General features: G+C 41.2%; 2 protein-coding genes and 2 long non-coding RNA genes across 7 annotated transcripts; 1 reads left to right on the forward strand and 3 right to left on the reverse strand.

Moving 5' to 3' along the window:
* Positions 1-282: 282 nt before the first annotated feature.
* LOC116601459 (poly(A) RNA polymerase GLD2) lies at positions 283-13919 on the reverse strand. Its single transcript, XM_048728012.1, has 14 exons — positions 13792-13919; positions 12481-13292; positions 11963-12077; positions 11792-11886; positions 8027-8090; positions 7431-7497; positions 6989-7025; positions 6833-6872; positions 6221-6349; positions 5760-5806; positions 5497-5570; positions 2446-2523; positions 2149-2314; positions 283-1671 (listed from the first exon to the last, which is right to left on the reverse strand). Exons 2-14 carry the CDS (start codon positions 13270-13272, stop codon positions 1624-1626), a joined length of 1752 nt encoding a protein of 583 aa, XP_048583969.1. The 5' UTR covers positions 13273-13292; positions 13792-13919; the 3' UTR covers positions 283-1623.
* On the reverse strand, positions 2769-5490 carry LOC125563141. Of its 2 annotated transcripts, none has more exons than XR_007308147.1 (2): positions 3359-5490; positions 2769-2934 (listed from the first exon to the last, which is right to left on the reverse strand). It is a non-coding gene; the product is annotated as an uncharacterized LOC125563141 (long non-coding RNA). The 2 variants fall into 2 exon arrangements; XR_007308146.1 differs by having other exon boundaries at positions 2769-3057.
* A 1245-nt stretch (positions 13920-15164) lies between the features above and the next one.
* LOC116601431 (peptidylglycine alpha-hydroxylating monooxygenase) lies at positions 15165-24682 on the reverse strand. 3 transcript variants are annotated; one of them, XM_048728186.1, is made up of 11 exons: positions 23821-24042; positions 23455-23509; positions 22370-22457; positions 21763-21872; positions 21454-21529; positions 20699-20706; positions 18037-18113; positions 16747-16797; positions 16600-16652; positions 15913-16044; positions 15165-15418 (listed from the first exon to the last, which is right to left on the reverse strand). In XM_048728186.1, exons 1-7 carry the CDS (start codon positions 24040-24042, stop codon positions 18100-18102), a joined length of 573 nt encoding a protein of 190 aa, XP_048584143.1. In that variant the 3' UTR covers positions 15165-15418; positions 15913-16044; positions 16600-16652; positions 16747-16797; positions 18037-18099. The 3 variants fall into 3 exon arrangements, with proteins under 3 accessions (XP_048584143.1, XP_048584144.1, XP_048584142.1); XM_048728187.1 differs by lacking the exons at positions 15165-15418; positions 15913-16044; positions 16600-16652; ... (1 more) ...; positions 18037-18113; positions 20699-20706 and adding an exon at positions 24581-24682 and having other exon boundaries at positions 21141-21529; positions 23821-24023; XM_048728185.1 differs by lacking the exons at positions 15165-15418; positions 15913-16044; positions 16600-16652; ... (1 more) ...; positions 18037-18113; positions 20699-20706 and having other exon boundaries at positions 21141-21529.
* Positions 23341-24630, forward strand: LOC116601432. Its single transcript, XR_004290023.2, has 2 exons — positions 23341-23618; positions 23876-24630. It is a non-coding gene; the product is annotated as an uncharacterized LOC116601432 (long non-coding RNA).
* Positions 24683-26237: the final 1555 nt, after the last annotated feature.

Consider the following 26237-nt stretch of genomic DNA (forward strand, 5'->3'; position numbering starts at 1 on the left):
GCAAAGAGCATTTGCCGCTCTTCAGTAAATGAACAAATAGACTATGAGTTCGCAAAGAGCATTTGCCGCTCTTCAGTAAATGAACAAATAGACTATGAGTTCGCAAAGAGTCTTTGCCGCTCTTCAGTAAATGAACAAATAGACTATGAGTTCGCAAAGAGCATTTGCCGCTCTTCAGTAAATGAACAAATAGACTATGAGTTCGCAAAGAGTCTTTGCCGCTCTTCAGTAAATGAACAAGTAGACTAATAATGGGAAATAAACACCAAATAAATCAAACGATTTTAAAAATTTATATTCTTTATTAATAAACTCCTTTATATAAATAAATATATGATGATCTATAGTTAAGCTAATTATTGAATTCTATATCATTACAAACATTCTCTCTCTATACATTTATTATACCTACTATACATTTTTCCAGATTCTCGTGTCTGTAGTAGACGCTGTGCCTTGCCATTGAACATCAACGCCATTAACGATAACAGTTTTTAACATTTGTAAAGAGGTATTGGCATTATGCATTTGGCATTTAAGTCTTCCTTTATATATTCACTTCACCCATAATTGACAGCTATCACACGTTTCCAACTAACCTCATCCTCACTAACTAACCTCACCTCACTAACCTCACCCTCACTAACTAACCTCATCCTCACTAACCTCACCCTCACTAACTAACCTCATCCTCACTAACCTCACCCTCACGAACTAACCTCATTCTCACTAACTAACCTCAGCTCACTAACTGCCACACCCCTCTTCTCCTGTTACCACTCTCTGCGCATGTCATCTTCAGCATTTCATCCTATTCCTCATATCCTCAAATTCCCTTTAGTACCCTCTGTCCTGTTACATTCTACACTACACACTTGGCCATTCCCTTACCCTTCTAACAATGCCTGTTTCAGACTCCCTTATGCCCCCTTCCCCTCACACCTTTACTCCTTCCCGTCCGCCTTCCCCTCACACCTCGCGCCCTACCCCTTCCAATAACACCTTGCCCCTTTCCCGCCCTTTTCCATACCCCTTCTCCTCACACATTAGCTCCTTCCCAACCCCCTTCCCCTCACACCTCGCATCCTACCTGTACCCATTCAAATAACAACTTGCCCCTTTTCCATACCCCTCCCCATCATACCTTACCTCCTTCCCGTCCCTCTTCCTCTTACACATGCCCTTTAGCCTCCCAAACCTCTTCATATCCCCTCCCTTATCAACCCTTAACCTCTGTTTGAACCCTCTTTTTGTTGACTTTCATTTGCCTTACTCTCACCCCCACCCCCTTTACTATCCCCTTCCCCATCATGCTGCACCCTCTGCCTCCGTCTTACTCTGCTGATCATGCTGTCTCTCAACCTCCTTCCACAACTCCCCATCCTGTCCCCTTCCAACTGTTCTTATATTTTCACCATTTCCTGAAATCTGAGCATTGCTGTTAGTAGGCATGAAAATCATGCCAAGCCAAGCATATTTGTGATCAGACATCTCTCATTCCATACCCTCCCATCCCTCTGCTCCCTTCTTCCCCTATTTCAAGCTCTTTTGTCATCTGGTTTCTTTTTGTTTAGCATTAGAAGCTGTGACTAAAGACACTGGGTTTCCTGATTTGTGCAGTATTTACAGTATGCTCTTCAGTGAAGGAGAGACCAGCAAAGTGTGGGCTGCCTGTGGAAAAATATCAAAACATCAGTGGCACATTCAGGGATGCTATAAGCAAGCATGTTCCCCATTGTCATCGTGAACATCAACATTGTTGCCATCACCACCCTCATCACCACCACAATCACAATCACAATCACCATCATCATTGTCAAAGAGCCATCATCTAAAGTAGCAGCAGTTCTACAACTGCCAGCAATGCACAAGCAAAGTAACCGGAGTTATTAAACAACACCAGCATCTTTATTAATGGTAGCAACATAATCATCACCATCATCATCATGGTCATCATATAGTCATGAAACATCATCATATGACTATGATGACTATATGATGACTATGATGATGATGAATCATCATTACTATAGACATCATCACAATCATTGTCATCATCCTCATAGTCATTATCGTCACATTATGATAGTCATCATCACCATCACACTAGTCATCATCATTATCATTATCATAACAGTTATGCTTTACCAGGCTTATCTTCATTTTGATAGTTTTAAACTTGGCTTTGATGTAGACAGTCTTAGCAACGTTATTCCCATCAAATGGCTCATTGATACACATCATCTTGGTTCTCCACTTGTAATCTCGTGGACAACGTGCCCCCTCTTGCACACTCAGCACTTCTTTGTCCCAGCTGTTGAGAAAGTAACTAATTTAGAGTGTGGTTCTTTAAATTTTAGGGGAAACCCTGGAAAAATGCCTAAGGAGTCATTCAGGAAAGATCACATCCATGGTGAATCCAGAGTCCCCCTTACAGAAACTTACTTGACAGTGTTGGCATAGTACTGGAAGAAACCAACAAGAAGGGACCCAACACTCTGGTTATTCCTGGGCATGAAACTCCTAAAAGGAAAAAAAAAATAAAGAATTACACTACAAAATGTGTTGTTAATGGGCCTGAACGGAGGAGGGGGGGGGGGGGGGGAGAGTTGCCTCAAATCACTGTGACGATGGCCCAAATAAAAGATTACCACACTGTAAGATACTGTACATAGCTTAAGTGTAAGACTGAAAATGGTAGAGGTCCCTCTGTATGCTTTATACCTATAAATTTTCTTTTGCCCTTATTAGCAGGGATTCTCTGTATGTTAGTAGTGTACCTTAGGGATTCTCTGTATGTTAGCAGTGTACCTTAGGGATTCTCTGTATGTTAGTAGTGTACCTTCAGGATTCTCTGTATGTTAGCAGTGTACCTTCAAGATTCTCTGTATGTTAGCAGTGTACCTTCAGGATTCTCTGTATGTAGTAGTGTACCTTAGGGATTCTCTGTATGTTAGTGGTGTACCTTCAGGATTTTCTGTATGTTAGTAAGTGTACCTTCAGGATTCTCTGTATGTACTAGTGTACCTTCAGGATTCTCTGTATGTAGTAGTGTACCTTCAGGATTCTCTGTATGTTAGTGGTGTACCTTCAGGATTTTCTGTATGTTAGTAAGTGTACCTTCAGGATTCTCTGTATGTTAGTAAGTGTACCTTCAGGATTCTCTGAAGGGGGGGGGGGGGGAGAGTTGCCTCACATCACTGTGACGATGGCCCAAATAAAAGATTACCACACTGTAAGATACTGTACATAGCTTAAGTGTATGACTGAAAATGGTAGAGGTCCCTCTGTATGCTTTATACCTATACATTTTCTTTTGCCCTTATTAGCAGGGATTCTCTGCATGTTAGTAGTGTACCTTCAGGATTCTCTGTATGTAGCAGTGTACCTTAGGGATTCTCTGTATGTTAGCAGTGTACCTTCAGGATTCTCTGTATGTCAGTAGTGTACCTTCAGGATTTTCTGTATGTTAGCAGTGTACCTTCAAGATTCTCTGTATGTTAGCAGTGTACCTTCAGGATTCTCTGTATGTTAGCAGTGTACCTTCAGGATTCTCTGTATGTTAGCAGTGTACCTTCAAGATTCTCTGTATGTTAGCAGTGTACCTTCAGGTTTCTCTGTATGTTAGCAGTGTACCTTCAGGATTTTCTGTATGTAGTAGTGTACCTTCAGGATTCTCTGTATGTAGTAGTGTACCTTCAGGATTCTCTGTATGTTAGCAGTGTACCTTCAGGATTCTCTGTATGTTAGCAGTGTACCTTCAAGATTCTCTGTATGTTAGCAGTGTACCTTCAAGATTCTCTGTATGTTAGTAGTGTACCTTCAGGATTCTCTGTATGTTAGCAGTGTACCTTCAGGATTCTCTGTATGTTAGTAGTGTACCTTCAGGATTCTCTGTATGTTAGTAGTGTACCTTCAGGATTCTCTGTATGTTAGTAGTGTACCTTCAGGATTCTCTGTATGTTAGCAGTGTACCTTCAGGATTCTCTGTATGTTAGCAGTGTACCTTCAGAATTCTCTGTATGTAGTAGTGTACCTTCAGGATTCTCTGTATGTTAGTAGTGTACCTTAGGGATTCTCTGTATGTTAGCAGTGCACCTTCAGGATTCTCTGTATGTTAGTAGTGTACCTTCAGGATTCTCTGTATGTTAGCAGTGTACCTTCAGGATTCTCTGTATGTTAGCAGTGTACCTTCAGGATTCTCTGTATGATAGCAGTGTACCTTCAGGATTCTCTGTATGTTAGTAGTGTACCTTAGGGATTCTCTGTATGTTAGTGGTGTACCTTAGGGATTCTCTGTATGTTAGCAGTGTACCTTCAGGATTCTCTGTATGTTAGCAGTGCACCTTCAGGATTCTCTGTATGTTAGCAGTGTACCTTCAGGATTCTCTGTATGTTAGCAGTGCACCTTCAGGATTCTCTGTATGTTAGCAGTGTACCTTCAGGATTCTCTGTATGTAGAAGTGTACCTTAGGGATTCTCTGTATGTTAGCAGTGTACCTTCAGGATTCTCTGTATGTTAGCAGTGTACCTTCAGGATTCTCTGTATGTAGAAGTGTACCTTAGGGATTCTCTGTATGTTAGCAGTGTACCTTCAGGATTCTCTGTATGTTAGCAGTGTACCTTCAGGATTCTCTGTATGTTAGCAGTGTACCTTCAGGATTCTCTGTATGTTAGCAGTGTACCTTCAGGATTCTCTGTATGTTAGCAGTGTACCTTCAGGATTCTCTGTATGTTAGCAGTGTACCTTCAGGATTCTCTGTATGTTAGCAGTGTACCTTCAGGATTCTCTGTATGTTAGTAGTGTACCTTCAGGATTTTCTGTATGTTAGCAGTGTACCTTCAGGATTCTCTGTATGTTAGCAGTGTACCTTCAGGATTCTCTGTATGTTAGCAGTGTACCTTCAGGATTCTCTGTATGTTAGCAGTGTACCTTTAGGATTCTCCATATGTTAGTAAGTGTACCTTCAGGATTCTCTGTATGTAGAAGTGTACCTTAGGGATTCTCTGTATGTTAGCAGTGTACCTTCAGGATTCTCTGTATGTAGAAGTGTACCTTCAGGATTCTCTGTATGTTAGCAGTGTACCTTCAGGATTCTCCATATGTTAGTAAGTGTACCTTCAGGATTCTCTGTATGTTAGCAGTGTACCTTCAGGATTCTCCATATGTTAGTAAGTGTACCTTCAGGATTCTCTGTATGTTAGCAGTGTACCTTCAGGATTTTCTGTATGTTAGTAGTGTATCTTCAGGATTCTCTGTATGTAGCAGTGTGCCTTAGGGATTCTCTGTATGTTAGCAGTGTACCTTCAGGATTCTCTGTATGTTAGTAGTGTACCTTCGGGATTCTCTGTATGTTAGCGGTGTACCTTCAGGATTCTCTGTATGTTAGCTGTGTACCTTCAGGATTCTTTGTATGTTAGCAGTGTACCTTCGGGATTCTCTGTATGTTAGTAAGTGTACCTTTGGCATTCTCTGTATGTAGAAGTGTACAGTACCTTCGTTTCTGCAAAACACTTGCAGTGTCCTCCTCCAACAGTTTGGTGACATCACGATGCTGTGAGAATAAATCCTAGAAGAGAAATCATGATGTCTTGTGATCAGCATTATATTGTTTTGGTTATTTTGAGATGTTAATATAATTCAAAAAAAATACCTGATCACAGTTTTACACAGTTTTTAGGGTGTATCTACTACGTATACCTGAATAACCATATATGTACAGTACCACATTTTTTTGTAAAAATGACTTATAACCAACCTGGTGCTTTTTTTGCAAAGATGGAAGAACAGGAGGCGCACATCCACCTAAAACAGGAAATTGGATGAATTATTGCACCTATAATGATGACTTGGTAACTGAATTAAACAAGAAAAAAAGAATGGGATGACATGACACCCATTGTATTATGATGTGACATTCTGCATAAGGGACGAAAAACATCCAATAACATCAAATAATAACAGGTACAGCAGTTATTAATGCAACTTTACGTTGGTTACTAAGACATCAATGACTGTGATGTTAATTCACAAATTATAGAAATGATGCTGATGTTGATGCTGATGACAGAATGACACTAACGACAGCTGCATACCTTACACTAAGTTTGTGTTAGTTAAAGAGACATCAGTGACTGTTATGTTAATTTACTGATGATAGAAATGCTGCCATGTTGATGCTGATGCCATAATGACACTGATGACAGTTGCATAACTTACACTGCAGGTAGTTGATGACCATTAGACTGAGGGCGTAGCTGGAGAGTGTTCCATCTTTAGCATCGTTTATCTGATGTTTCTTCGCCCATTTCTTCACGATCATAATCAAAGGCTTAACCCTACTATCAACTAAATGGCAAAAGGAAGGAAAATTTACACCATGCACAGGAAAAGGCAAAAGTGTTTTTTTTTTCTTCTAAACAACAAGGTACAAGAACAGTGTGGAGACCATGACAGAACACTAAACATGGGGGGAGGAATGAAAAAAAAATTATGAATTTGTCAAATTGTAGCCTTATAACCAAAGCTGAAAAACATTGCCCCTCTTACAATATGTTAAATAAAGTCCTACAGAAATTAGTGAAAATGACTAAAAGTATTATAATTTTGTTGTGTGGGCCCTTAAGAATGTTGGAAACCAACTTTTACTTAATAAATGCTAATCACACCACCATTTTACGCTGCCAAACAATAATATTAAGTCACTATCCATTTTCAATAGCTTTTCAAAGCGGGTAACGGGTTCATTCAATTAATAAAGTATCATACTTCAATTATGGTTTATTGACATTCTCTAATTGGCAGCTATAATTCTCTTGTTATGCTGCATACCCAGGCAGTAGGCGCGCAGTAGATGCGTGTTCCTGATTCCCTAAAAAAAATATTTAATGAGCATTACTTTATATTTTCATTGACAATAGATAGCTATCAATAATATTGTTAATTCAAACTAAAACAGATACACAATTATAAGCATCATACACTTACAACATGGTTGTTTATGTTGATATCACACTCGCAATTGCTGAAACACAATTGAAGTTTTGAGTTGAACTGTTGCATTGGTTGCTACAACAAACCTGACAATAGTGAGCAAGCTGATTACAGCCAAACTCAAGGCCAAGTATGTTTAATAAGGACAATTTGTAGTGTAGCCTCCATTTGAATTCAAGTGTCTGCTTTAAAAATAAGGCTGGAAGGTTACAGTATACAGTATGCTTCATGGTTATATGATTTTCTGTTAATCTATATTATTTTTTAACTGATCATGATGGATACCTCAGTTCAAGCATAAAAATTACACTCAGGAACAGAAAATGGCATACATATGTGGTTGCTTATAATAAAGGAAGCTTCTTGGGATTATTATATGGAATTCAAACAAGTTGCATGGAATAGATGGACCATCTGTATTTTTAGCCATAATTACCTCACAGCATCAACGAACTTTACAATAGGTACTGTGGCAAAGATCACTTGGTTTTCTCTTATAAAATCTACAAAAGAGTAATAGAACCATTACTAACCAATGAAAAGCAATTTGTTTCCCCTCTAGAATTAAGACACTAAAACCAGCCACACAACATTGTCCTCAGGGCTGAAACCTTACTTTTTCTAGACAAGTTTCCGTGTGATGTCACAGCTTTAATTTTAGTCACACAAAATAAGATTTCATTGAATGCATGGTATTCCCTGATACAGTAAGTAAAAAAAACATACCCTCTTTTCTCTTAAGGCTGTTACATTTTCCAATACAGTATAACAACCTCCAAAAGACTACCAGTATCTTTTACAAAAGTGCACAAACCTTATTGTAACATGTACAGTATGACAGAGAAGCTTACAGTATTTCACAGTAAATTCTTTTGAGTCTACAAGACACTATAGCGCAGGTTTCTGGTTGTTGTTGCTGCCTAATTTGTGTATTATCTCTTTTCGCTGCTTTTTGAAAACCCTAGAATCAAATATGACCACCATGAAAGCTAACTTTGAGCCCTTGTAAGCACCTGATAATAAGACTCTTACCACAAGATTGAAGAATGCGATTCAACATCATCAGGATTCTTCTTGCTTCCTGTTTTTGGTCAATCTAAAACAAAAGTGAGCTTGTTGGTAATACTGTACCATCCAGGCAGGTGTTTAGAGGAGAACATTTTACTATTACACTATTATACTATTACATACCCCTACCATCAGGGGCGTACACAGCCTATAGGCCTGCAGTCACTGGACAGCAAAAAAATTTGGTGATCTTATTTGCATAACGAGGGAAAAAATCAAATGTTTAATAATAATAATAATAATAATAATAATAATAATAATAATAATAATAATAATAATAATAATAATGGTTTATTACAGATTCCAACAATTAAGAGGCTCTTCTTCTGTAAGATACTTACAATTAACAATATACACTACAATATACACTACTGATAAAAAAAAAAAAATTATAATATAGTAAGTTCTAAGTTATAATATCTATATGCAATTTAAGAATATGTATATAAAATGTCGATTAAACGTGTATTCAAAGTGACTGTCTTAAGTCCTTCTTAATGTTCCTACAAAAAGCATTGTAGTCCGAAGTGTTCCTAAGCGATGGTGGAAGTTTATTAAAAAGAGTGGCAGCTGAGTGTTGGAAAGTTCCAGATTCTCTAGGAATTGAGAAAACAGGAGCAGCTGATGACCTCAAGTTATATCCAGTATCATTGCGAACACTTAGTCTTAAATATTCAGGAAAGCTATTATTGTATAAAGATTTGTGAGCAAGTTTTAATATATTAAATTTCACGTTCTCTTTAACTGGAAGCCAGTTTAATTTAATGACGTCTTCCAACCCAGCAAATTTCTTGATTACGAATCCAGCACAGGAATTCTGTAGGCGTTGAAGTCGCTTTTCCTGATATGCAGGCAGAGGATGGAATACCATGCAGGCGTAATTAAGTTTTGAGAGGACTAAACTCTCTGCTAGATGTTTCCTTACATGGAAGGGTGCCAGATTTTTTAGTCGACGTAGCATAGATAAAGTCCCATATGATGAGCTTAACAAAGAGTCTACGTGTGTTTTCCAGGAGAGATGTTGATCCACATGGACACCCAATAGCTTGGTGCATGAAATTCTTTCTAGCACAGCATCTCCACAGACAATAGCAAGATTCCGATCTTCTAAGTTATGATAACGTGCCATTTGAGGCGTAGAGATAAGCATCAAGTTTGTTTTGGAAGGATTCAGAGCCAAATTACTGGTCTTGGAATAGTCCTTCAGGTTTGCCATGATTTGTTTATTTGAGCTGCTGATGTATCCAAATCACTGGGCTTTGAGTGGACGTAAAAAGTGGTATCGTCCGCGTACTGAAAACAGTCACACTGTAGTTCAGACTGGAGATCCGCAACATAGAGATTAAAGATAACCGGACCAAGGATAGAACCCTGAGGGACACCGAATTCCACTGTTTCCATGTCTGACTTTCTGTCATCTATTTGCACCATCTGTTTTCGATCCGTAAGGTAATTGACCATCCATAGTAGAAACTCCTTTGAGAAGCCCAGACAGTGCATCTTCATAAGGACAGACTTAAACTGAACAGTATCAAACGCTTTACTGTAATCTGCACAAACCATAAGCGTTACCTCTCCCCTACTACACGCACGTAAGAGGGCGTCACGGATTCCTAACAAAACACTAGATGTCGAATGGCCTTTGCGGAATCCTGATATGGTTGGACAGAGAAGAGCTTCACCATTTATGTGTGTAACAAGCTGATGGAGAACTAAGCGTTCCATGAGTTTAGATAGTGTTGGTAGAATAGACACGGGACGGTGATTGGCATCACAGCGAGGCTCATTAACTTTTGGAATTGGAGAAATTCTTGCTATCTTCCAAAGTTTAGGAAAATTTGATGTCAAGATGCATTTGTTAATTATGTGTGTGATAGGACCAGAGATATGTTCCTTAGCCAGCTTTACAAATTTCACTGGTATCTGGTCCACGCCAGTTGACGTATCAGAGCGTAGCTTGTTAATTTCCTGTTCAACTTCTTGTTTAGAAACACATCGTAATTTGAAAGATGGACGGGAGGGCAATGGATCCTCAACAAAGTTGTTAACAAGTTCAATAAGGCCTGATCGATCGTCAGCCTTAGTGCCTAATGTCCTTTCATTGGTTGTAACAAAGAACCTATTCAGTTTGTCTGGGTCCGCTTGAAGAGGTTTGGGACTGGGGTTGAGAATACGATGTATAACTCTCCACACGTCTTTAGGTCGTTTGGAAGAGAGTGCGTTAGTTATGAATGCCCGTTTAGACTTATTTATTACAGATTTAATCCTGTTGCGTATTGATCTAAAGGCAACCCAGGAATCAACTGTGTTCTTAGTATGGGCTTCACGCATCAATTTGTTGCGCTTCGCTTGCAGTTCCCGTATTTCATTGCAGTCCATCCAAGGAGCAGGGGGGCGTGTGACCTTTATCCTCCTAAGGGGAGCGTGTCTTTCGATGCACTCGGTAAAAAGGGTGTTAAATCCCTGCACCGTGTCGTCCGGTGAATCTAGACCGTAAATAACAGACAGAGGTAAAGTAGCACAGTCCTTAACAAACTCATTTGCATCGAAATTTTTCTCCAATCTAATCCATTTGTGTCATGGTTGATACCGAGGTATTCGCACATTAACGCATGCAAATATGCCTTCATGATCACTTATTGACCACCCAGGAATTACATCAGTGGCATTTATGCAATTCTGCCTATTAGTAATAATATGATCAATGAGAGTTGTTGAGATGCATGTAATACGAGTCGGTTTTGTTACATGTTGATAACATCCGGCAGCGTCAAGAATGGATTGATACTTCTGTGCATATTTGCATAAGGGCGGCAATAAGTCGACGTTTGTGTCGCCAGTCACGTAAAGTAATCCATCCCAAGAGATAGTAAGGTGGGCCAGCAATGATTCAAAAGCATCCAGCCAGTCAGCTGGACACAGTCCAACGCGTTCTGATCTATAGATGACACCAATCAACGCTTTGCTATGCTTATTATGCCCTTGAACTTCGATCCATAAATGCTCCATGTCAGGTTGAAGTTTCTCAATGTCCTTCCTACGTTTATATTGAATTGACTCGCTAATGTAGGCTCCAACGCCACCGCCGCGTGTGCTCTCGCGGTTTCGAAATAGAGCTGTGTAACCAGGCAAAGCAGCGTAATCCAGGAGGGCGGAGTTGTCCTTGAGTCAAGTTTCGCTCATTGTGATGATATCCATTGGGAGCTGTGAAACTAGATCTTGAAATTCATTGAAGGATGAATGCATGTACGTAGTTTTATATATGATGAGGATAAAAACTATAATTTTCTTAATCATGGTAGTCTACAGATGATTTCCAAACATATTGTTATGTCACTCAGTGCTACAAGACGACTGAAGTCCTAATTCAGATCAAAGATGACAGAGGATCGTGTAATGTTCTCAAGTCTGACGCATTGACGCCAATTTCAAACCCAAAAGCGGGAGCTATGAGATCTCCACGGGGATGAGGGATGAGGGGCCTTGCCCTCATTCAGCTTTTGAATGCTTTGACTGAAACTTGTTAAAATCCTGTGTACGCCCCTGACCGTTATCAATCTAAGAAACTTGTACTGTATTTGCAGTCAAATATCCATTCCACTGACTGACAGATTGATCTTGTTGTGCTACACAACAGCACAAAAGAGAACACTGCAAGAATTAAACATTACTATAATTTCTGGTAGCCTATCAATTGGACGCGAATGAGTAATTCTTCCCTTAACTTACCTCACCCCATTGTGTGAGCATGAGACAAAAGTCTGCATCACTTTCATCAGTACCTAGTCCATTCACAGATGATCCACTCAGATGTAAAGAGCACCCTAGAAAACAAATAAAAGGGATGTAAATGCCGTTGCATTTAAAGTACTCAGTACTGTACGTATGCCTAAAACTAACCAGGGAAGCTTCTTTGGAAAACATTCTCAAGTGCTTGCTTGAGTTTCATTTTCTTTTCCAGAGTGGCTTCTGTTTGTAGATTCTTCTCAGATTCAGCCATAATCTCATTGCTCAACTTAAAAAGAGAATACAGTAAACCTATAAGAATCAACTTAAATAATTGTTTTAGTGCACTAGAATCCTGCTCTAAGTCACCCATGGACATCCTTGTAATAAATGACTTTCTTATGTTATTCTGAGCAAAAACAATAATTATTCTGTCACACATACACCATTTGGGGGCAATTTGTCTTGCAAAAAAATCAATGCAAGCCATAAGTACAACAACACACATGGAGTTCTTCTTGTGAAATCTGGAAGAAGTAGGATGCTCTCCTTTTTCTGCAACCTTTGAGAAAAGAATAATAAGCTACAAAAGTGTTGATATCGCACATATCAAAAACGTGTGCATGACTTGCAACTATTTTGTGGGACACTTGTTACATTATTTTAAATGTAAACGTTCATCTACTACTCACGGTATCAATGTTAAAAGGAGTCTCATAACTGCAATGGGGAGAATATTGTTGCTCATCAGACCACGGAGCATTCCCCACTGGAGGTCCACTACCATGCCGCAACCTTTTGTTACTGTAGCCATCATAGCTGGAGGGTGTAACTTCCGAGAAATGCCGCCTCTTTAATGGCCCCTTGTCATTGAATCTTGGGGGAGACCCCAACGATGCACGCCTATCGTTCCTAATTGTGTGTCCATGCTCATTTTGTGCTGGGTAACTTTGCCGCTTTTTATCTGCAAGTTGTCTTCTGGCTTGAGCAAAAGGTCTATCTAAGAATTGCCTGTGTCCTGGGACTATTTTTTCAATGACAGAAAAATTAGGAGCTTTTTTGACAGGATGGGGAAATGGAGACCTATTTTGAGCAACCAAATTATTGCTTTCTGATGAAGAACCCATTTGTCTTGTTAAATTGTCAATGTTGTTGGAATTTGTGGTATTTCTAATATACAGTGAGTTTCTATTAGAGCTTGGTGAGTTTGAGAAATTGTCTGGCAAACTTCCAATTCTCTGTTTATTAGGTCCTGTACATGTATCAAAAGCGTGGCTATGCATCTGTTCAGGTTTATTGAAATCATGATAAGAATGGTAATTTCTTGCTTGATTGGGTTTGAAAACACCTGAATCTGTAGCTTGCCTTTTTCGAGTTATATCCTCGTGCATCTGCTGCTCAATTGTATCACAAAACACAAGTGAATGTTGCCTTTTAAGGTTAATTTTCTCAGAATAATGATTATGGTGAGCCATGGCAAGCATCAGACTACCAGCAAAGCACACTAGGAAGAAAAAGATAGATATATGATTAAGAAAGATGGGCAATATTTCAGGACCCTGTACAAGTATTACATGATTTGCGTATTGGTACTGGACTTTCCACAGCATCATTTTATTTTTCAAGTATAAGATCCAGCATTTTTCTTAAGATAACTCCCATTATACTCACTAAAAACTTATACCAAATATTATTTTATTATAAGTTACAATCATTTAAAAAAATAAAATAATTATAAAAATAAATAATTAAAATAATAAGGCCTCCAGGACGTTTCTTGCACAACAGGGCAATGATTCAAAGTGTCAGTTTTTAAGTACATAAACACATAACATTACATCTGTGAAGTGTCTGTAAAGACTCAGTAAATCGTATAAATTCTAAAAGTTGTACTACTTAAGGATGTTAAGCATTAACCTTCGGGTTCAAGGAAAAAGAAACACCAAATAAACAATTCAAACAACCCCTCGGCAAAGAATTCGTGTCTTGCTAACCTAAAGTACCTTATAGCTCTGTCAATGGTTGAGTTTCTCTGCTTCGTACAGAACTTTTAGAGCTACTGTACACAGCTTTCCATTAGAGTCCGGCCGACATGTTGATTATTGAACGAATGTGCGCATGCGCAATAGGTTTCAATAGATCTTGCCGCTGACATATAGGCTCTGGGAATGCTCTGACTAAAAATGCAAACCTAAACCCAGGACTCTCCAGAAAAGTGGACGGGGCGGGGTAATCATCCTATCTATTAGAGTATAAAATTTCGACCAACTCCTACCCCTTAGGGGGTGTTAAAGGATTTTCCGATTCTGCTATCTCTTAGGGTGTAAAATTCGGCAAAATGCTATTCCTTGGGGTCTTGGAGGCGTGTGAAGATTAAAATGGAGAACCAAAACAGAGTGCCAACGTTTCGGACTTTTTAAAAGTCCTTCTTCAGGGAATGTTTAGCGGTTGTTTTAATTATTATTATTTTATTCTGCTATCTCTTAGGGATAAAATTGCTAAGTGCTATAAAATTAATTTCGCTGACAATCCCCCCCTCACAGGCTTACCAACCTCTCAGTCAGTCTTCAGTCAACCCCAGTAACTAGCTCGAATATTTTTAAGATTGATCACCTCCTGTAATTGTCCTATAATTGTCTTATATCCTAGAATAAAGGTCACAATAAACTCTCATTGCTTTGTGATAGAAAAAAAGGAAACTGGGTACCACTGCGAGCAAACAATGGTTACCTCCTAAGAGAAAATGGTAAATGGGTAACGAACTCCATACCATACTCCCAGACATGCGCTGAAACACCGTATGGCAGCATAAAACTTTACGGTTAAGCTGGAGATTTCGGCCCCAGCACTGCTATCTAGGGAACTGAACAACACAAAGGAACCTGAGGTACCCGCGCATTAATCGGGAGGCAATAACCAGGATCCCAGGCCTGTCTTAGTCAGTTACGCCACGCACAGCTCTCACTTAAAAATATCGGGGTCTTTTTCACGCTTGCGTCTCTTGGGAATAGGTGTGCTGCTATAGTAATATATAGTGATGTCGTCATCATGTGCAGCACACTACGACCTAGGTCTACATTGCTGTCTTTAGCCTTTGTATTTTTTTGTCCAGTCACGCACGTGTATATGACATTTTTGCGTCCAGAAAAACAAAAGTGAGCTTCATTGAAATGCACGCAATCTAAGATATTTCGTGTTCTTAGGTTTTCGAAGATACTGATCTCTCGTAAGCTATTCGAATTTCTTAGGAACATTTCAGATTCTAGAGTTCATGTTTTCCTTGGCACTGCCATCGGGTTTAGGGGTAAGGGTCCAACCTCAATAAAGCGTCAAAAAAATATAAATCAGGCGATTTGAAGTTTAGAGTCTCACACGCTTTTAGGAAAGGCATTTTTCTATGAATTTTATTAGTGATTGTTTTCACATTTATAAACGGAGCGTATTTTTTTCTCTTAAATACTTGCTGTTTAGTTATTGATGCTAATATACTGCTGCTGCTTGTTGAAGGTGCTCTTTTGCGTCGAGCTGTCGTTGTTATTGCCGTGGCTTATGGATCTGATGAAATAATGATTACATTAACTATGTTGCTAACTTAACAGTATTGTCCTTTTGCCGTGTACTCATGGATTCCTGAAATAAAGGTTTTATCAGTATTAGATACAAGGACAAAAAGAATAGACTTGTTAATGTATAGTGCTAAATAAAACGACAAAGAGGGATTTTGTTGTAGTCGCTGAAGGTCGGCCGTTTTATTGGTGGTCGCGTAGTAAAGGTGTATTAGGTTGCTGGTTATACTGGATATCGTTTTGCTAAAGCGAATCATAACACATGGATTCCTACAGCGAAACCTTATTTCAAATAAGGATCCAAGGATGAAGTATAGGGGGTGCAAAGGTATTCTGCAGAAGGAGGGAGGATGCTATAAATGTCACGTCGATAAAATAAATGCTAGCCCTTAGACATACATTGGCAAAAACTCGTAGTCACAAAGACTTTAAAACCTGTTACTGAATCAATAACTGTTCGGTCAAAATCAGCTTGGGGATTGGACGTGCATTTGTGACAGTTTTAGAGTCCCCCCCCTCCCACAACACACACACGCTAGCCACTTGGTCGTACATTACCTGGTAGGGGTATGTTAGATTATCCCTGGGGAAAATTTAAGACAAGAGTCCTCGGGAGAGTATTCACTGGACTCACGAGGGTCGTAATAAAACATCATGTAAAAATTACACATCTCGTCCTTCATGCCGGGTCTGTGGAATAGAAAGTGTTCGGTGTGTTTTTATCATAGGTAGCTCAGAGATCATGGTGACATCTCTCTCCGCCTTAATTATCAAGCTGTTTTTCCTGAATCCCCGTTATTTTCTTCAAACAAAAACATAATGGCTATGATCTTATGATGTTTTGAGGGCAAATCCTCCACGTGTATAAGCGACTACGAGGAGGCAAATCCCTCTACCGAAATCTCCTGGGGATACTTAAAAGCCGAGAGCAATCTGTTTTTCTGAAATTTCAAAACTTCATTAAATACACAAAAACAACAGGAACAATAGTATTTTTCTACTAAACAATATTCGTCTTTTTCGAAATGCACGGTTACTGTTTATATAAAAATATATATTCCAAGGCACTAAGCTAGGATGTGCGCTTTTCGCCAACTTCATAGTAAAGTCCTATGCTTGTATCGTTATCCTGTTATTATCATTACTACTTGTTGTTCTTTTGTTTTAATCGTTTTCATTAAACGATTAAAATTGATCATCGAGCAAGATATTTCTTGGATTTTATGGTTAGACAATGATCCTCACCCAATATTTGTGACCTTTTCTCTTGCCATTGTATTGTACGTGCATCTCGCAGCCTAAGGATATAAAATATTTATTATTATTGTCCAGTTGCATTGTCACCAATCGCCAATATATATTTTATGTTATAAAGTAAAAAAATGAACTTACCACTATGTCACCGGACTTGATTACCAGCTTGTTCTTGAGTGGGTAAAACGCCTAAAAAGTGAGAGGTGTTTTGTTGTTGTTGTTGTTGTTTTGCTTTTTGCAAAGCAAACTTGTACCGCGGAGTTTAGCTTTTAAGTCTCTCCCTTTCTTAGAAATAGACAACCTCGTTTTCAACAAATAGAAAAAATACATAAAAAGTATAAAGCTCACATACGTTGAATAAGGGCCGAGATAGCCTCCTCCGCAGGCAACTCATAATGAAAAGGACGGAAAGAATGGGTTACCTGTGGCGAAATTGCGGAGGAGGGAGACTAACGAGAAGTAGCGCAGCGCTTCCGGTTTGTCACTCCGTTTTTTTACCACAGGAAACACAATCCTTTTTTTCTTTTTCTGGTCTTTGAGATGCCTGCGGAGGAGGCTAGGGCCGAGAGACAGGAAGATGTTACCCATGTCTCGACCGGAAATTTTTAAATTGTTAAAACAAGCAGATGTTCGGTCCCATTCCCCCCGTGAGTCCAAACCTGTGGTTTCTGAGGGTCGCCCTTGCCTATCAGTACCCTGTCGCCATTTCGTTCCCGGTATCCGGTCATCACAGTCCCTTATAAGAGATACAAAACATTCAGGCAGGGAAAAAACTTCGCGCAAAATTCTTTTATTGTTGAGTTTCTAGTTTTTGGTGAACCTCGAAGCGTTAGCAAGCGTAAAAACCAACAAAAAACTCTAAAATACTAAATTTTTCACACGAACCATGTTCAATAACCATAACACCTAAATTTCTCTTTGTAAGAGCTATGTAAACATAATTCAAGCATACAGTCTGTTTTTAATTTTAGCTTTCAGTCATGATCTGGATTTTGACAGATTCCAATAGAGAGTTTTTGACGAAATATCAAAAAATCAAGAATTTGGACCAAATTTTCGATATCCATTCGATAGACAAGCACATCTCACCAGGATCAGGCATTACGTATTAAGGTATCTCTTTAACAAACTCTCATTCAGTCCTTACCGAGTGAGTGAGTGTGCGTACGAATAGCAAACGGGTGCATGTCTGCAGGGTTGCTATATTCGCAGGCCAAGTCAAGATGCGCATCTATGGGAGAAAAAAAATATAATAACATGTAATTATTAGCATATAAATATTATTTTGAAGTGGCTTAAACATACCATTTCAAATTTGTGCTGATTTATTTCCTTCACTGTCATTCTCCACATTTTCTTATTACCGCACTCACATATGCCATTGAACTTAAATTTTATTATTAGATAAAACTCTAGCAATTAGGCTACCTTGTTGGTGAGGGCTGATTCCCCCTTCTTTGTCGTAATCAGCGGCCAAGATTATAATGCCAGCTAGATGAGTTGTCCTGGGGATAGAACAAATGAAGATGTTCTCTCGCGTCTCGCTAACATTAATTTATATTCCTCACTTATTGACTGGCGAGATAAACTTGTAAAATATATATGTAATAAACATAAATTCACTGACGCGTTAAAACGCGGATTTTCTGAGAGGGGGAATGCGCAGGCATTGGTATTATTATTAGGTATTATATATTATTAGGGGTATCGATGGGTTAATCCGAGACTTGCCGAGGCGCCGAGACCCGCGTTTCAGAATCCGAGAAGCTAAGACTCAAGACTCGAAAAGAAGTGGAAACCCGTAGCATGGTACAACATAAAAGCGACCGATTTTAACAAAATAAGAGACTCGCTCTCTGATTAAGATCGCGCTTAAAAATCCGAGACTCTGAGACCGTGGTAGAAAACAAAACGAGATTCCGAGACCAATAAAATTTGAAAAAAAAGAGACTTGCGTAAAAAACGCTGAGATTTTGAGACTGCGAATTGTTTTGCGCGAATTTCGAAATTTCGAAGTACCCATCGCAACCCCTATAAATTGAGTCAGCCTAGTCCCAGGCGTTCTTACCGGGTTTTCTGTGCTCGGAGATGAACCGTGAGGTAGCCTGGGGGTTGGGACGAGCTGATGGTTTCCTGTGGTGTCACAACTCTTACCATCCACAGGGAACCCAACCACGGGAAACCCGACAAGAACGCTTGGGCTAAACACGACTAGGTTAAACACAGGAAACCCGGTAAGAACGCCTGTGACTAGGCTAAACACAGGAAACCCGATAAGAACGCCTTGGACTACGCTGAATCAACATTGCTGAATACAGGAAACCCGATAAGAACGCCAGGGACTAGGCTGAACACAGGAAACCCTATAAGAACGCCTGGGTCTAGGCTGACCACAGGAAACCCGACAAGAACGCCTTAACGATATCCTACCCCCCGGCCCCCCCCCTCCCGTACGCGTCTGATTTATTTACAGTTTAAATAGATAATGATTTCCTACCTTTTAGGGGTGGTCCTGATAGTGATGCCGGAGTCATCTCGAAGGTTTGGGTTTTCTGAGATAAAAAAAAAACATGATTGCTTGCTATTGCAAAAAACAGCTTTTTGCAATTATATGCATCTGTAACCAATACTCACAAACTTGGACCCCGATACTTGATACTCCAGTGTATCTCTGATGACGTACTGACAAACCTGCCACATGCTCCCGTGTATCTCCGACGTACTGACAAACCTGCCACATGCTCCCGTGTATCCCTGACTTACTGACAAACTTGCCACATGCTCCCGTGTATCCCTGACTTACTGACAAACCAGCCACATGCTCCCGTGTATCCCTGATTTACTGACAAACTTGCCAACATGTTCCCGTGTATCCCTGACTTACTGACAAACTTGCCACGTGCTCCCGTGTATCCCTGACTTACTGACAAACTTGCCAACATGCTCCCGTGTATCCCTGACTCGATGACAAAGTTAATGACATGCTGCCGTGTATCCCTGACTTACTGAAAAACCTGCCACATGCTCCCGTGTATCCCTGACTTACTGACAAACCTGCCACATGCTCCCGTGTATCCCTGACTTACTGACAAACTTGCCACGTGCTCCCGTGTATCCCTGACTTACTGACAAACCTGCCAACATGCTCCCGTGTATCCCTAACTTACTGACAAACCTGCCACATGCTCCCGTGTATCCCTGACTTACTGACAAACCTGCCACATGCTCCCGTGTATCCCTGACTTACTGACAAACTTGCCACATGTTCTCGTGTATCCCTGACTTACTGACAAACTTGCCAACATGCTCCCGTGTATCCCTGACTCGATGACAAAGTTAATGACATGCTGCCGTGTATCCCTGACTTACTGAAAAACCTGCCACATGCTCCCGTGTATCCCTGACTTACTGACAAACCTGCCACATGCTCTCGTGTATCCCTGACTTACTGACAAACCTGCCACATGCTCTCGTGTATCCCTGACTTACTGACAAACCTGCCACATGCTCCCGTGTATCCCTGACTTACTGACAAACCTGCCACATGCTCCCGTGGATCCCTGACTTACTGACAAACTTGCCAACATGCTCCCGTGTATCCCTGACTTACTGACAAACTTGCCAAGTGCTCCCGTGTATCCCTGACTTACTGAGAAACTTGCCACATGCTCCCGTGTATCCCTGACTTACTGACAAACCTGCCACATGCTCCCGTGTATCCCTGACTTACTGACAAACCTGCCACATGCTCCCGTGGATCCCTGACTTACTGACAAACCTGCCACATGCTCTCGTGTATCCCTGACTTACTGACAAACCTGCCACATGCTCTCGTGTATCCCTGACTTACTGACAAACCTGCCACATGCTCCCGTGTATCCCTGACTTACTGACAAACCTGCCACATGCTCCCGTGTATCCCTGACTTACTGACAAACCTGCCACATGCTCCCGTGGATCCCTGACTTACTGACAAACTTGCCACATGCTCCCGTGTATCCCTGACTTACTGACAAACCTGCCACATGCTCCCGTGTATCCCTGACTTACTGACAAACCTGCCACATGCTCCCGTGTATCCCTGACTTACTGAAAAACCTGCCACATGCTCCCGTGTATCCCTGACTTACTGACAAACCTGCCACATGCTCCCGTGTATCCCTGACTTACTGACAAACCTGCCACATGCTCCCGTGTATCCCTGACTTACTGACAAACCTGCCACATGCTCCCGTGTATCCCTAACTTACTGACAAACCTGCCACATGCTCCCGTGTATCCCTGACTTACTGACAAACTTGCCACATGCTCCCATGTATCTCTGACTTGATGACAAAGTTAATGACATGCTCTCGTGTATCACTGACTTACCGACAAACTTAATGACACACTCCCGGGTATCTGTGACTCACTGACTAACTTGCCAACATAGCTCAACATGCTCTCGTGTATCCCTGACTTACTGACAAACTTGCCAAAATGCTCCCGTGTATCTCTGACTTACAAGCTTACTGATAAGCTTACTGACATGTTCTCGTGTATCCCTGACTTACTGACTAACTTGCCAACATGCTCCCGTGTATCCCTGACTCGATGACAAAGTTAATGACATGCTCTCGTGTATCCCTGACTTACTGACAAACCTGCCACATGCTCCCGTGTATCCCTGACTTACTGACAAACCTGCCAACATGCTCCCGTGTATCCCTAACTTACTGACAAACCTGCCACATGCTCTCGTGTATCCCTGACTTACTGACAAACTTGCCAAAATGCTCCCGTGTATCTCTGACTTACTGATAAGCTTACTGACGTGTTCTCGTGTTTCTGTGACTTACTGACAACTTGTCCACGTGGCCATAATGAACTTGCAGCATCAGGTACTTGACATCTGAATCTTGACCCACTTTAAATGCGACTCCTGCAAGAATAACCACGAAACGTCATTCTTCTCAATAAATTTGTGTGGGAAGACATTTTGTCTTGTTTCGGGGAACAATATATATTTTTGTTTCGAACCATTGAAAACGATTATATACCCCTTATATATTACTAGGTTCGTGGCAAATGTCGTGCGAGAGAATTCCATCTATTTCTGCCTTCTTTGTCTTTCCCATCTTAGAGCCAGTCCTGGCCACGCCCTTGTATTCTCACCTTCCGGGAGGTCCAGGCTTGGCGCGTTCCCTGCCCAAGCATACAGAATCTTCTTAGCAGATCCTTGGGCACACACCCCATTTTGCACATCGCCCATTTCACCGCAATTCCTATTTAAACAATTGCGTGGTGAGTAATGTTGAGAATTCAAATATCTGCTTTCAGAACTAAAGGCTGATCTGTGTACCTACCAGTGTGGGTCATTGCTAGCGGGACTCATTAAAGGCTGATCTGTGTACTTAGCAGTGTGGTTCATTGCTAGCGGGAGTCATTAAAGGCTGATCTGTGTACTTACCAGTGTGGTTCATTGCTAGCGGGACTCATTAAAGGCTGATCTGTGTACCTACCAGTGTGGTTCATTCTTAGCGGGAGTTATTAAAGGCTAATCTATGTACTTACCAGTGTGGCTCATTGCTAGCGGGAGTCATTAAAGGCTGATCTGTGTACTTACCAGTGTGGTTCATTGCTAGCGGGAGTCATTAAAGGCTGATCTGTGTACCTACCAGTGTGGTTCATTCCTAACGGGAGTTATTAAAGGCTAATCTATGTACTTACCAGTGTGGGTCATTGCTAGCGGGAGTCATTAAAGGCTGATCTGTGTACTTACCAGTGTGGCTCATTGCTAGCGGGAGTCGAGCATCCGAAGATAAGCATGTGATGAGCGGTGTGCATCTCAGCGTGGGGGTCATAACCGACTGAAACAATGCCACAAAAGCCTTACTAAACTGACCACTTAGACCCCGTGCCTAACCAAAAAATCGCAACAAAAGCTTACTAAATGACCATTTAGACCCAATAACAAACAAAACAATCGCAATAAAACCTTACTAAACTGACCGTTAGGACCCCGTGCCAAATAAAACAAAATAAAGCAAAACCTTATTGTACGTAACCATTTCCCTTCACTTTATGGCATCCATAGCAAATTTTTTTTCTCGATTGAAATAGCGTGAGGGAGATAAATCAACTCATACTAAAATGGTATGTTTTACTTTGTTTTCACAGGGGCGTAAATGTTCCCGATAGTCTAATTCTAAACATCGTGCATTCTAAACATCACGCAGATGCGCATTTACAACACATATTTAAGGACCTCTTAAGGACCTTCCTTTCTATCGAACAGTGGATAGGGTCGTATCCCGCCTAATCCGGCTTGGGGCCCCTGTGCCTAGACTTGCCAACTGTAATGGCTATCCTAAGTATTGGGGCCCCTGTGCCTAGACTTGCCAACTGTAATGGCTATCCTAAGTATTGGGGCCCCTGTGCCTAGACTTGCCAACTGTAATGGCTATCCTAAGTATTGGGGCCCCTGTACCTAGACTTGCCAACTGTAATGGCTATCCTAAGTATTGGGGCCCCTGTGCCTAGACTTGCCAACTGTAATGGCTATCCTAAGTATTGGGGCCCCTGTGCCTAGACTTGCCAACTGTAATGGCTATCCTAAGTATTGGGGCCCCTGTACCTAGACTTGCCAACTGTAATGGCTATCCTAAGTATTGGGGCCCCTGTGCCTAGACTTGCCAACTGTAATGGCTATCCTAAGTATTGGTTCCCCTGTGCCTAGACTTGCCAACTGTAATGGCTATCCTAAGTATTGGAGTCAACTGGTACGTGTTCTCGCCCCGAGGACTCAGGATATATGATTGCTGATGATGAATATTAAGTGTACAGAACCGATGAATCAGCACTTACCTACATACGTATCTTTAGATGCGACCGGTAATGCTGTACAGAAGTAAGAGTCGTGCTGAAAACAAGAACTTTGTCTTTTAGAATTGTGTGTTTTCTGGGATATGAAGAATCAGAATCAGACTCTAGACATTGGTGCAACTTTACAGTTTCCCGTCCACAGAAAGGTAGGTATTTAGGATTTTTCGACGGCGGAGGGGCAAAGACGGCGCACACGCTGTATTTCTCTGCGCCCTAAAAAAAATGTGGTAGCGCTCGCTGACATCTTGCGTGTGCGCCGACCTCGACTCTCCGACCTCGGCCTCTTTTGAGGTAAGGCTTGGACGGGAAATTAGACAAAAGTATTGCATTAATGTTTCAAATACTCACCCTTACAGGATGAACATTTGGCATCCTGATTTCAATGGAGTTGTCGCCTTTGTAGGGTATATTGTCGTTACCGTAGACCATGTCATCGTAGAGTTTATTTCTCTCAGCGTCGAAACCCCCAAGATCCCCATAGAATGGAATCTTCGCATTGACAGCCACCGAGAGGAGAAGAAACGCGGAACCCCAACACGCAGGCCCCATGGCTAGAGTACAGATGGACATGTTATGTAGTCTTGCTCACACTCATTTGACTTTGCGGTCCTCTAACAGGGCACGCGTCTGAGCAAAAGCGTTGTACGCTTGACCGTTTAGTCATGAAGTGTATGCTTTACGTAGAATATTCGCTTCACTTAAGATGAATTTTAAATTTTGATTCGATATCTTATGAACCGCGAGTATTCTAAAACGCATCCCCATACAAAGTTGACTGGGTTACAAACCAGTATCAATATATTCAAATAGAAGCCAATTAGCACTCTTATATAAAGTAATATTTTCGCTTGGGGTGGAAGTAGTTAAGTTGTTGGTTTACAGTTTTATCAACTCAACTATTGTTCTTGAGTGGGCCATATTAATCCTTCAAAGGAAAGAAAATGCAGAAAATGGCCAATTAGTTGGTCATATTGGTGGCTTTTTTTCTGCATTACACTAGACACGAATTGATAAACAGTTATTTATAATGTTAGTGACTCATTATTCGAAAATACGCAACCAATTCTTCAACTGGGTGCTATATAGGAAGATAACCTGAGTTACATACCTCAGATATTTGGTATTTTGATGAAAGTAAATCGACTCTTTGATACCCTCTGACTAGTTTCTCTAGAAGTATGCGAGCAACACGAGTTTCAAGGATGGCTTCACTTTATGAGTTTCTACGGTTTGCTAGACTGCTTTTCAACAATGAATCCAGTCAATCTACGAAAGTTTATAGCCCAACCTAAAATAGTTTGCAACACAAACAATTTTATTGTTGAATAATTAAAAAAGATAAAAAAATTTTTTCTTAATTTAGAAAGATGAAGTAGAGAAGTTCCTCACGGATTTTGAATATAAATAATTCCCTGGAGGTTTGAGCAAATCATCAAGTTACACATCAACAAACCCTCTGAAGTTAATCACAGACAGATGCACAACAACGCTGTAAAATTCTATGACAGTGCGCACTGTACAGACATTACCCAACAGACAGTGGTCACTGTACAGACATTACCCAACAGACAGTGGTCACTGTGCAGACATTACCCAACAGACAGTGCGCACTGTGCAGACATTGCCCAACAGACAGCGCGCACTGTACAGACATTACCCAACAGACAGCGCGCACTGTACAGACATTACCCAACAGACAGTGCGCACTGTACAGACATTACCCAACAGACAGTGTTCACTGTACAGACATTACCCAACAGACAGTGCGCACTGTGCAGACATTGCCCAACAGACAGTGCGCACTGTGCAGACATTGCCCAACAGACAGTGTTCACTGTACAGACATTACCCAACAGACAGTGCGCACTGTACAGACATTACCCAACAGACAGTGCGCACTGTGCAGACATTACCCAACAGACAGTGTTCACTGTACAGACATTACCCAATAGACAGCGCGCACTGTACAGACATTACCCAACAGACAGTGCGCACTGTGCAGACATTGCCCAAGAGACAGTGTTCACTGTACAGACATTACCCAACAGACAGCGCGCACTGTACAGACATTACCCAACAGACAGCGCGCACTGTGCAGACATTACCCAACAGACAGTGCGCACTGTACAGACATTACCCAACAGACAGTGCGCACTGTACATACATTACCCAACAGACAGTGCGCGATGCACAGACATTACCCAACAGACAGTGCGCACTGTGCAGACATTGCCCAACAGACAGTGTTCACTGTGCAGACATTACCCAACAGACAGTGCGCACTGTACAGACATTACCCAACAGACAGTGCGCACTGTACAGACATTGCCCAACAGACAGTGGTCACTGTACAGACATTGCCCAACAGACAGTGTTCACTGTACAGACATTACCCAACAGACAGTGCGCACTGTGCAGACATTACCCAACAGACAGTGTTCACTGTACAGACATTACCCAATAGACAGCGCGCACTGTACAGACATTACCCAACAGACAGTGCGCACTGTGCAGACATTGCCCAACAGACAGTGGTCACTGTACAGACATTACCCAACAGACAGCGCGCACTGTGCAGACATTACCCAACAGACAGTGCGCACTGTACAGACATTACCCAACAGACAGTGCGCACTGTGCAGACATTACCCAACAGACAGTGTTCACTGTACAGACATTACCCAATAGACAGCGCGCACTGTACAGACATTACCCAACAGACAGTGCGCACTGTGCAGACATTGCCCAACAGACAGTGGTCACTG

This window comes from Nematostella vectensis, chromosome 5 (genome assembly GCF_932526225.1).
Source record: "Nematostella vectensis chromosome 5, jaNemVect1.1, whole genome shotgun sequence".
NCBI lineage: Eukaryota > Metazoa > Cnidaria > Anthozoa > Actiniaria > Edwardsiidae > Nematostella > Nematostella vectensis.

What these genes read in the sequence shown, in the direction of transcription:
- LOC116601459 (XM_048728012.1), bottom strand. Translation starts at nt 13,272, where the DNA reads ATGCTTGCCATGGCTCACCATAATCATTATTCTGAGAAAATTAACCTT. An exon ending in TCGCATTCTTCAATCTTGTG is followed by an intron (nt 7,498 to 8,026) that starts GTAAGAGTCTTA and finishes ACTCTTTTGTAG; the next exon opens with ATTTTATAAGAGAAAACCAA. An exon ending in TCAAAATGAAGATAAGCCTG is followed by an intron (nt 1,672 to 2,148) that starts GTAAAGCATAAC and finishes ATTTTTCCACAG; the next exon opens with GCAGCCCACACTTTGCTGGT.
- LOC116601431 (XM_048728185.1), bottom strand. Translation starts at nt 24,042, where the DNA reads ATGTCCATCTGTACTCTAGCCATGGGGCCTGCGTGTTGGGGTTCCGCG. An exon ending in CAAATGTTCATCCTGTAAGG is followed by an intron (nt 23,510 to 23,820) that starts GTGAGTATTTGA and finishes TCTTGTTTTCAG; the next exon opens with CACGACTCTTACTTCTGTAC. An exon ending in ATCTAAAGATACGTATGTAG is followed by an intron (nt 22,458 to 23,454) that starts GTAAGTGCTGAT and finishes GCATTGTTTCAG; the next exon opens with TCGGTTATGACCCCCACGCT.